General features: G+C 38.7%; 1 protein-coding gene across 1 annotated transcript in view; it reads left to right on the top strand.

Moving 5' to 3' along the window:
* Nucleotides 1–12,510, top strand: part of ARHGAP15 (Rho GTPase activating protein 15) — a 393,578-nt gene that overhangs the window by 70,230 nt on the left and 310,838 nt on the right. Inside the window, 2 exon segments of the mRNA XM_015424487.1 lie at nucleotides 4,069–4,143; nucleotides 4,146–4,178. Coding sequence (XP_015279973.1) covers nucleotides 4,069–4,143; nucleotides 4,146–4,178 — 108 coding nt within the window.

Consider the following 12,510-nt stretch of genomic DNA (forward strand, 5'->3'; position numbering starts at 1 on the left):
AACCATTTTCTCCAGGGGTAGAATTGATCCTAACATTGATAACAATTGATCCTGAGGTTCCACCTGGAGGTTGGCAACCCTACAGAATATCCCTGTTGGTCTAAGTTACATATTTTCAGACAACACAAGTGTCATTGTTGGTTTCTAGGATCATGCCTCATTGTCCCATCACATATTTAATGTCATTCTGTCACAAATCTCTAGAATCTGCGATAGGTCGAATTTATCAGTACCAGGGGTCATTTCGTAGAAAAAGAGGTGCAGGAGCTCATTAGCATAACTCATTAGCATAACTTATTTGCATATGCCACACCCCCTGACATCACCGGAAGTGTGTCAGAAGGCAACACCCACCACTCAGGCTCCACTGGACTATTCTGGATTCCTAGCTATGGGGGGGGCGGGATGTGCAGATCTGTCCTCGCAGAGGAGGGAGAGCTTGTACCTGAATAACGGCGGGTTGTTGTGGGAGGGGGGGGGGGGGGCTCTGCAGCTTACCTGGCTGCTTCTTGCTCTGACTGAGGGCTGCTTGGAGCAGGGGGTGGGGCTTGTTGCATGTGCCCGTCCCCTGGGCTCTTTACTGCCGGAGCTCCACTCCTGTGAGCTCCTGCAGGAAATGACCCCTGATCAGTACACTCTTATTTTTTTAAATTGTACAAATATCTAGTTTTCTAATGTCTGATCCATAAAGAAATCTATACCTTACCCTTCTAAATCCATTGAAATCAACGGATTTATGAGGTTATAACTCTGTCTAAAATTGCTCTGTTAGTAAATTTCAGTTGCTGAGAGGTCAGGATGCCAGCCAAAACACTGATCTTCTCCCTCAGTCACCAAAGACTTAGAAAGGGCCCTTTTAAAAAACTTGGCATTGTTACATGGATATTCAATATTGTACTTTAAACATGTCATATTTGGAGCAAATATGCAACTTTTATATTGATCTCAGTGTGAGGATGCCAGTAAGTTAGCTGTTATTAACTGAATAACATCTGGTGGATATGAAGTGGTAAAATTGCTCGAGCAGAAGCTTCGAGCAAAGACCTACAGGCAATACCCAGACAAAGTTAAGCTCATCAAAGTCCCATTGATTTTAATGGGAGATGTATGTGTACTTCATTTAAATCCAGAACTGTCTGTATTGAAATATCTGTGGATGTGTGAGTGTATAGAAAGGGAAGCAAAGAGAACACAACATTTTGGGTATTGCTTCTCTTTTTCAATGTGCCAGCAAACTTATAGTCTCAGTAATGGTTGTTTCTCTTTTTACAGTAGGGCTGAGTGCCTTGGAATTTTAGGAGACAACTGCCAAGGGTTGTTCCCATTTGAACCCAAGTGTTCTAAAATAGAACATGAACAAAAGAGCCAGCTATTAATTGAACACTAATCTCTGTATTCTATGATATATCATCCTAAGAATGCTACCATTAAATTGTGAATTTTATTTTTTTTCATAAGTGATGGATTATTGTCCCATGCTGTGAATGTTCCAGTAAAAGTGTCCTTTTATACATCCTTTGTGATTACTAGCTCACAGAAGTATGCGTGGGGTCAGTGCAGTGCTGTGGGAAAATAGAACAGTCCCCTTTTCAAATCAGTAGTGAAATCAGAAGCAAAGTATTCTCTGATTATCATAGGCATGTGTTTTAATGCTGCTTTCCTTAATTGGGCATCTTGTATTTATTTAAAATGAATAATCTGGCACATTGTTCTCCCTTGACAGCAGCAAAAATCAAAACTAGTCCTCACCCCACTCTTTTTAGTTTGATTCCTAGTGTCAAAATTGGAATGTGAGCCACAATATTCCTGGATTCTCCTCTTGTTACACTAGATTGTTGAGCATGCCTTGGAGTGTACTTCTTTTAATCATTTCATTTTTCTCTTATAAGATTCTCAAGACCCCTCCCTTTAAAAGAATTATACTTCCCACAAATCTCCAAGGAGCAGGAATAAATATTAAACCAGTGTTAAGCATGCTGTGTCAATACCGAGGCTAAAAATGTCTGTAACTTCAAGCAGACTACATGCAGGAAGAATGTTTTGTATATCAATTCCTTCTCTAAAAGACTTTCAGTCCCAATTAACCTAGGGGTATAGCCTAGGAGTGTAACAGGTATAAATTTAGCAGTGCTTTTTGTTAAAAAAAGGTGCCAGTACTTACCTACCAGTGCATGCAGTCACAACTCCAGCTGTCTGTGGGCTTCTCCCTACCCCTAGTCCATCTGCTGCCCAAGACACCTCCTCTCCCCAGCTTCTGTCCTGAGGCTGGGGTATGTCAGGGACCAGGCCAATCACTCATGCATAGCTTGGCCCGTTCTTTCCCAGGACCTTCATCCATACCTGGTGCTCACTAATGACATCATGGAATACTAGACTGGCTGCTGTGGGCAGGCACAGGCCTTAGGCCCACCTACTTTCCTCTCCTCAGGCCTCTGGACTGCGACCCGGATCCCTGCCAGCCAAGGTTATGTGACCTCAATAAAGTTGGTAGGTTCAAGGCTGACCAAAACAAGTCCTAGCATGGGAGCACTTTTCTGGGGGAAAACGTATAGCAGCTAAGGTTGCCTTACTTCAGGTGGAAAAATTCCTGGAGATTTGGGAGTTAAGCCCAGGGAGAGTGGAGTTTGTGGACAGGAGGAACCTCAGGGGGATGTAATATCACAGGGTCCACCTCCCAAAGCAGCCATTTTTTTCCAGGGAAACTGATCGCTTTAGTCTGGATATCAGTTGTAATTCTGGGAAAATGTCTGTGTAGGTATATACCCCCCCCCAATATAGAAACAGTACAGAAGACAAGGAATCATTTCTACTGGGCAGAAAATCTACTATACCACATTAGATGCTGAGAGAGAGAGGAACGTAAGAGAAGCCAGTGTTGGATCAGGCCAATGGCCCATCCAGTCCAACACTCTGTCACACAGTGGCCGAAAATACCAGGTGCCATCAGGAGGTCCTGTGCCCCAAAGTGCATCAACCATCTCATAATTGTCTCTATTGTTAAGTCACTCGCTTAACAAAGCAGTCAGAGAGTGATTCAGCAAGAACACAACTTTATTCTTCAACTTGAACACAACTCCAACACGGATCAACATCTGATAGCCAGAACAGCTTTCACATTGCAGCTGTCCTGCTTTTAAACATTCCCGGCTAATATAGCCACACCCACTGTACACATATCATCCTATAAGGTTACCGAGATAATGTCCAATCACATTCATTCCCGCTCAGGGAGCTTGCTTGAAGTGATTGGCTTGTTACTTCCTGGGCTAGTGATTCTATTGGATGTATTTGGATCCTAGCCCAGGACGAAGCTCAACATTACATTTCAATCTGATGTTCCACACATTGCATTCAAGGCAGCTTTGAATACATTACATTTTTGGTATCTGTTTTCCAAACTCATGTGTGCACACACACGCACACACATACACCCCTCTATGTCCTCCCCTCACGTGAGAGGCCTCAACTTCCCCAAGCTTTGATAAGTACTTTGAGAGATCACTGGGGAACCATCTTCCAGCAATTATCCCACATACCACATAATGATATGCTCACAGTCATAAAGGAATGATAAGATTCTTTAGCAGAGGACCTGTGGCTCTAGATCCTTTACGCCAAACCCATTCACATTGATCAGACCACCATCTCTCATCACCATATTTCTGTTGTGTAGTCATGCTTTCTATAATGGATATATGATACATTGCCATACTTGACAAAGAGCTTCTGACTTTTTCTACTATTTGTAAATTGTTCATCTCACTATTTTATTTGTCTAGGAAGTAATAAATAGCACATTTTAATTTGTAAGTTTACTAACTATGTGAACCTTTGGGATTCATTTAATACATACACAAATCTATTGATATTTGGCCAATAATTTATGAGCTGTACTAATATGACTCCAACTCACAATGTTTATTCATAATAATATTAATCAGATTCTTTTTTGGATCATCCAACACATCAGACAGCTGGATATAAGACATAGTCAGTGTTTCCCACAGATTTCCAGCTTTCCATGTTAAAATGCAGCATTACTTACATTTTTTGTTGATTTTCTTTCAGCTTTCAGACTGAACTACAGCATTTCTGACATAATTGATAGAAACCAAGCTAAAAGCAGATTAAGGAAGTTTATCACTCAAAATCTTTGCAAGAAAAGAGCCTTATTAAAGGTGTGTTATCTATTCATTTTTAAAGCAGATAGATTCAGGTCGGTAGCCATGTTGGTCTGAAGCAGCAGAACAAAGTTTGAGTCCCGTGGCACCTTTAAGACCAACAAAGTTTTATTCAAGGTATAAGCTTTTGTGTGCATGCACACGTCTTCATTTACAATGAAATGGATTACCAGTCCGTACATATAGGTAGAGGGTGAGCAGTAAATTAGCATACAGCATAATGAAGATGTTTAACAGATTCAAGGACCAAACGGGAATAACAAGCTTAGTTTATATGGTTACCATTCATTTGGGTTTAATTCCAGGGGAAAATATAGTGAAGGAAATAAATATGTCAAAATTGGAGATTGATGGGCAGATGTATCCTTAATTGTGGGATTCTGAGAGTATCCTCTCAAGCATGGAGGCGACCTTACAGCATCTTCTTTGAAGTAGGGTGATTGGCTGTGTAGAGTTATCTCCCCTGTCCCCAGACCAAGGAAATACATTTCAATCTACCATTCCAAATTACATTACATTTTACTATTCATTACATTACATTGCAGTCTACTATTCTAATCTATTATTCCAAATAAGAAATAACATAAAATAAAGAAGATGTATGGCTCTTCTGGGGGATTGGTGAGAATACAGATGTAAGGGCTGAATTAGGTTAGCATATGTAGTGAGATAAGAAACCAATATCCCTGTTAAGTCCTGGGGATTCCATTGTTCTGAGTGTTGTAATAACTTGCAACTCAGCAATTTCCCTTTCTAGTCTGTTCCTGAAGTTCCTTTGGGATACAACAGCTGCTTTGAGGTCACCCATTGAATGTCCTGGAAGGCTGAAGTGTTTTTCTACAGGTTTCTCAGCCTTGTGATTCTTGATGTCAGATTTGTGGTCATTTATCCTATGGTGTAGGGTTTGACCTGTTTGCCCTGTGTAGAGAACCGAAGGGCATTGTTGGCATTTAATGGCATATACAATAGTAGAAGATGAGCATGTGAATAAACCTGAGATGTAATAGTTGATATTATTAGGTCCAGAGATTGTGTCGTCTGGATATATGTCAAGACTAAAGTGGAGAATCTAGTTCAAAGGTGGCTAAACATGGAATGAACAGAGTGGCATACAAGATGCTAAATATATTCAAACATTATATCAATTATATTATTGATCTTAAGTAAATAACATTATTGTGACAATAAATACAGTTGATGAAAATACATGAAATTATTGTGATTATTAAGATACATGAAGTTATTGTGATTGTTGACAAGAACCTCCAGATTGAGTTCCATTTCATCTCTTTGTCTGAACAAACCTTCAATATAAAACAATTTACACAGCAAATATCAACATTAATATGTTTTTCCCAGACTTTTTTCCAGACCTTTTTACAAAGTTTTTTCAGAAAAAAGATCCATGGTTGAATACCTTCAATAAGGGTTTCAAACAGTCCTATTATTGTTCCATTCTAATCTTTCTAGCCATGATTCCTGCATGTCATACAAACATCTTCCAGTAGTATTAATCAATAATCTAAGGGAATACACAAATATTTATACACTTATCCATTATATTTCAATATTTCTAATTTACTTTCTCTATCTTCACTGCTACTCACTCATTCTCCATATACACGTTGCATCGGGCGTTCCAAAAATCAACTGAAAGGCGCCTTGTTCCATCATTCCAAGAAGTGACTAACATACTTTCAAAGTTCTAATCTACACTTAGGACACATTCTTCTAAAATAATGAAGGGGGGGAGGAGTGGGGAAAGGAAACACCACAAACACAATCTATCCTACTTGTAATTAAGTTCCTATACAAACATATATATTGTTCTATTGCCATCTATACATCCTATCTATTTAATCTTAGCAATTAAAACTTAAATCCATGTATATGACAAAATGGATATTTACATCAGAGATATTTAAATCGGAAACACCTGGGTTTACGTTCATTTGAACTCCTTTAAAGCAATTGCAGATACATTTCATTCTGCCGTTGGGAACTTCTTAAAGGTACACTGTTAAACAGCAAGCGCTATTTCAAGGGATGTTATCAGGGCTCATACTCCAAATAATCCAAACAGAAATTTAAAGCATTTATAAGAAACAAGATAGGTCTAACGCAGCATTTGAGCCTCCAAGTTGTACTGTTTTTAATCTGTGGATCCAAAAAGCCTCCCTTCTGAGAAACATTTTGCGAAGATCTACTTTACAATATTTTATAGGGCGCCCAGTATTTTATAGGGCACACAATATTTGTGTATTTCCTTAGATTATTGATTAATACTACTGGAAGATGTTTGTATGACACGCAGGAATTGCGGCTAGAAAGATTAGAATGGGACAATAATGGGACTGTTTGAAACCCTTATTGAAGGTATTTAACCATGGATCTTTTTTCTGAAAAAACTTTGTAAAAAATTCTGAAAAAATATTCTGAAAAAAAATATGGAAAACATATTAATGTTGATATTTGCTGTGTAAATTGTTTTATATTGAAGATTTGTTCGGACAAAGAGACTAAACGGAACTCAATCCGGAGGTTCTTGTCAACAATCACAATAACTTCATGTATCTTAATAATCACAATAATATCATGTATTTTCATCAACTGTATTTATTGTCACATTTATTGTTATTTACTTGCGATCAATAATATAATTGATATAATGTTTGAATATATTTAGCGTCTTGTATGCCAGTCTGTTCATTACATGTTTAGTCTGGATGGATGTGGCAACAAACTGGCATCTGGGTTTATTACAAGCTCTGGTACCAGTGTCCATGTTCAACATCTAATTTTGAAGTGCCCTCTTGGCCTAAATGATGTATGTCTTTTTGTTGCCTCGCTTAACTGAGTCATTAGACTGTTGCTGAGGAAATCCTCAGAAAACAGAATGACAGCCATTATGCGGAAGCAGGATGATTCAGACAACCAGGACATGCCCCTACATTTGGCAGGCTTAATACATATTCAGGACATTGTACAAACAGATCCTCTTCTTGTTAAGTTCTGGAATTTTCTGTGCAGTGAAAAAAAATCTCTCCTGGGTAGCACGAAGTGTTCCTAGCTCATAGGATGAGGGTGCTACCCCTGAATGTATGTATGAACTTTTGTACCCATATGTGATGGAGCTGCTCAAGCAGGACAAATATGTTCAAAAGAAAATACTGACTTTAACATTATACTTTAATGGACATGCCTGGGTAACATCGGAAAGACTTGCAGTATTTAATCAAGGTCAACTTTTATTTCATCTTCTAGAATTCTGCCTGCAAAATTTGCCCAGCCATCAGTGAGTGTGCTAAAACCACAACTGCTCATGCAAATTAGGTAGTTAAAGCCTCTTTTTCACCAGCTGTGCACAGCCTTAGCATACTAGATGTTCTGGTTGTTTTCCAGCAATTTTGGACTAATGGAAAGGCCTCAACCAGTGCAAATTAGGGCAGCTCCATAGAGGAGGAAAATATGGCAGATTAAAGGAACAGAGTAAAGGTGGGGATTCATTTGCTTCCTGAATTTAACCAGTCCAATGAGGCTGAGAATAACATTGACAACTTACATTGGGGTAGTTTCATTAAATTTAATGGGCATTTATTAATATAATTATTTAATGAATGGCAAGCCCTTTTGGTTCCTCCTGAAGTATAGTGGCACACTGTCTGCAATGGAGGCAAATTTACACCTGAATTCCAACCAAATTCCTGTCCAAATGAAGAAGTTATCCTTTTGTCGTAAAAGGCTAAGAAACAGAATCTTTAGAAAGGAATTTAAGTGAGATTGTTACTTTACTGCCCTTAAATAGCTTAATGGTGTACAGGATTGCAATAAATGACACATAGAAGTATTTGTGTTTTCTTTTTTAAAATCACATTTTGAAAATTACATATTGAAAATAGCTGCATTTAAACTTACGGTGCTTTCTATGTAAACAGATTGGGACCACATTCTGGTGTGTATTATGGAGAAATTGAGCCATACAATGCATATGCACTCCATTTATATTCTGCTGCGTGGCACCACATGTGCATGTTGACATTTAAGGTCTGTTAGTAAAGTGAGGTTTGTTATTTTACCAAATTCATTGGGCTGTTCTGAAACCTCTGCCTCAGGTATATTTATTTATGTCACAATCAACTGTTATAACAACCCACTTTAAAATCTGGATTGTGGTGCTCTTAAATTCACCATTTGTGATAGAATGTGGGTTGGTTCTTAATTCAGTAGAACTTGCTTATTTGTCTGAACCCTATTTACTCTTGTGAATTAGCATGTATAGACAGATGTTCCTTTTTATTTATCTTCAAGTCCATGTAACAATGTCAGTGACATTTCTGTTGGCTGACCATCTGATGTCTTGAATGCCTTGTGTCAAAATATCTACAGGCTCTTTGACATGTGGTTTATCCTACAACTGACCTGTATGACTTCTGACCAACCAAACTGCAAGCCCACCTACCACCTATGGCATCCTTGCCCCAAGTGAACATCCATTTTTTTGTTATTTGTCTGAGATTGCAAAATCAAGCTTATTGAGTTTTGGCAGGCCACAATAGATGGTGGGTTCTCAGAATGTGGCTTGGTATGTAACAAGTTGTGATGCCCTGTTGTACCTCATCACAATTTTTTTGTTGGATATTAAAGAGAGGATCAAACCAGACAAAATGCTGTGAATGTGTGATCATGGATCTCCAGTGTCCTTTCCCTTCATAGATAGAAGTCACAAAAGGTCCTAATTTGAAATGAGATTCTGGCATGGGGAGATGGGAATTTCACTCTTCCCTCTCAATGTATTTTTAATCTCAGATGGCTTTCAATATTTGCCCATTGGGGGAAAAGTATGGGGGTTTTTTTGGGGTGGTGGTGGTATGATTCCTATATGTTGTCTCCAGTGGGGCAACTATCAATTCAAGAGGAAGATTTAAGGTCATGGAAATGCTGCAGGATGATGCCAGGTGTCTGCATCATTAAATCAAGGCTTTGCAGTTGCCTTATGATGCTGTTTTATATTGTGTCAGGCAACTGTCCTATTATAGTCAGTATAGTCTATTCTGATGGGCGGTAGCTCACCAGTGGTTATGTCAATGATAGAATCTGTGATCTTCTGAATGCAAAGGAGATGTTCTACCACTAAGCCATGGGCTCTCCACAAAAAAGAAAAATGCACTGGATCATGAATCTGTAGTGTGTCTTGTATGGTTTCATCCAAAAACAGTTGAAGCTAAACTGTAATTTATACTCTTTGTTTCTTAACATTTTTTTTAGTTTAATAAAGTGTAGCTGATGAATCTCCTTTGGTGTTTCATGGGATCAGATGAGATACTAACTAACAAATCCAGATTAATTAACATAATTTAAACACATCCTTTAATGTGTCTCTGAAGGAAAAGCAGATGCGTGAAATTTCAGACAGACTTGCTTTAGAATCCAGATTTACCAGCGTAGTATGATGGTGGTGGGGAGGACATTTCTTGCATGTTCTGTGCTCTGTTGTGCTCAGCCATGCTATTTCTGCTATTTTTAGCAGTGGTTTTAGTAGTTATGGAATGTGTTGCAGAGAAAAAGCATGTTAGTTTCCTGCCATGAAGTTCCATTAGGATTATGTTCTGGTCATGCAAATGAGTTAAGATTCGTTAGCAGAGCTTAATTCCAATCTCCAGTAAGTCTATGTGAAATGCTCATTTGATAAGTTTCCTTCATTGTCTTCAGTAGAGTTTATCCCTTAATCTGGTAAAATGTTATGAAAATGCAGTTGCACTGCTTGCACTGACAGGGAGCACTTTTAAATGCTAATTTTGTTAAGGCTTGCATTAAAACATTTTTAAAGTAGCAAAATAGAACAAGACAGATTAAAAATAAAAGAGTTGGCCAAATTTCTTGTCCTAGAAGGCAATCTATTTAATTTTTTATAGCTGGTTTTGAGTGTTTCAGAAATAGTTTATTTCCTCTTTCTCTCTCTCTCTCTGGTGGGAGAGACAGATAAGTAGGATAGAAGAAGGAATGTTTATACCTCTCTGTGAATTTATTGCTCATATCCTGTAGTGTTTTGCCTTTTTTTTCAGAGGATATTGTCTCTGTCGATTAAAACTGTTTTAGCTGCCTTGGCAATTGTATAGAACTGAAAGGGGCAAAAAGTAAGAGACTGTAAGAGACCGTAATAGTGAAACTTTAACAATTATTTATTTATATTTATTTAAATATTTTTTTATATTTATTTAATTACAAATTGAATTTCTTCCTGACATTCAAGGTGGATTACAAAAATTAGTAGTACAATATGAACAGTATAAGACATAAAATAAATACAGTAATAAGATTGTGTTACAAAGCTAGAAAACAATCCAATAAGACCTGACATAAGAAATGCAAAAACTGATTGCATAAATTAGAAAGCAATGCACTCTAAAAGAAGAAATGCACACAATAACCAGTGCCATAAACTTATAGCACTTGTCTCTTTGTAAAAGTATCCACCCCTCTCTCTCATGTATGCCCTACCCCACTGATTTAAAAAATTCACACAATGGGGCCACACAGGATGTTGGTTTCTGCCGGCCAAGGAGAAACAGAAGGTTTCTGCAAAATAATGCATTTTACATTTTAAAAATTGGGAGGAGGGGTTAAAGAACCTCCCCACAAGGTAGCAACAACATCTATACATATGCTGACATTACAGGGGAAAGTTGGATTTCTATAGTGGGTTTTCGTAGCAACTCTAAAGGCCTCACAAAAATATGGTGGCAGTGGCAGCCAGGATGAAGGGGAAACTAGAGGCAGAGCTTGGGCTTGTTCCTTTAAATTGTGTACTTCTCCCCACTCTTTTCTGGCAAACAGGCAAGCTGAAGGGTAGACAGTAAGCAGCCAAAGGTAGGAAAGAACTGGCAAATGGGAGGCCAAGGGGATGATGTTAGATGAAACAATGGCACGAAATAGATTTTTAAAAAGGGAAACAGAGCCAGAAGGCAATATCAGGGGAAGGCCTCAGCCTCTATGCCCTGTTATTGGCCCTCCAGAGGAACTGGTTGGCCACTGTGTGAGACAGGATGCTGCACTAGATTGACCACTGGTCTGATCCAGCAGGGCTCTTGTTATGGTTTTAGGAGTAATATAGAAGTAGAGAAGAAGAGATTGGATTTATACCCTGCCCGTCACTACCCGAAGGAGTCTCAGAGCAGCTTACAATCTCCTTTCCCTTTCCCCTCCAAACAACAGACACCGAGGGTGTGAGGGTGGTGGGGCTGAGAGAGCTCTCTCGAGAACTGCCCTTGAGAGAACAGCTCAGAAATAACTTGTGACTGACCTGAGGTCACACCAGCAGCTGCATGTGGAGGAGTGGGTAATCAAACCCAGTTCTCCCAGATTAGAGTTTGCACTTCTAACCGCTACACCAAACGGGCTCTTATTACACCAAACTGGCCAGTGGGGAGGGAATGTAAGTCCTTGAGATTCTCCTCTTGTAATTTTTTAATTTAATTTTCACTTTTCTGCTGAATATATTTAAACCAGCACAAAACATAAAGTCAGAAATCACAATCAATACAATGAAGAACAATTAGAAGCAATTTAGACTCATAGGTGCCACAATGTAAAATGAAATATCCGTTGGAAGAGAGGCATAGATTTAGATACTTTGCCCTCATTAGATACATTATGTGTAAGAAAGGTATTAATCTTGTATGGCTACTATAAATTGTGCAGGCTTTATAAAAGACTATGATCCTGAATATTATTATCAGCATTACTTTCACCCATGTACACTGGTGCTCTCACATAAAAAGTGCCCTCGAACAAAATTCCATGAAATTTCACATTAAGTGATGAAGTGAGCAACGTTAAATTTTTGGCTGCTTTTTATTGTTACCTGATCAGACATTTTAGTAATCTTCTGTACTGATGCACCTGACATTTTAAGACTTCTGTCATTTTTGAGTACTTTGGTAACATTATTTCTGTAATAAGATATAAAGTAGGACAGTAGCAATGGAATCTCTCCCTTATATATAAAGCTGTAGTGGGCTCCAACGATCCAAATGCACACCTTTAGTGTTTGGCCGCAAGAACTGTCAGTCAGAAGACACTGGCTGGGTTGACTGGCTGCTTTGTGCAGTCCCGCCCAGCGTTTCAAGGTCTTTTGCATATGGAAGCTGATTGGACTTCACTCCATTCCACACCTCAAACTCCCCCCCCCCGCAAGGCAGTTGGAATGGTCAGTTGCATATGGAACCTACTGTATTCTGAGGTAAAATATGTCCTCACTCACAACACATCACTTCCCCTTCAAAAGAAACAAACCCAATAACACAATCATGCCACATCACAAAGAAGACAG

This window comes from Gekko japonicus, unplaced genomic scaffold, assembly GCF_001447785.1.
Source record: "Gekko japonicus isolate JY-2015 unplaced genomic scaffold, Gekko_japonicus_V1.1 scaffold124, whole genome shotgun sequence".
In the NCBI taxonomy this organism is placed as follows: domain Eukaryota; kingdom Metazoa; phylum Chordata; class Lepidosauria; order Squamata; family Gekkonidae; genus Gekko; species Gekko japonicus.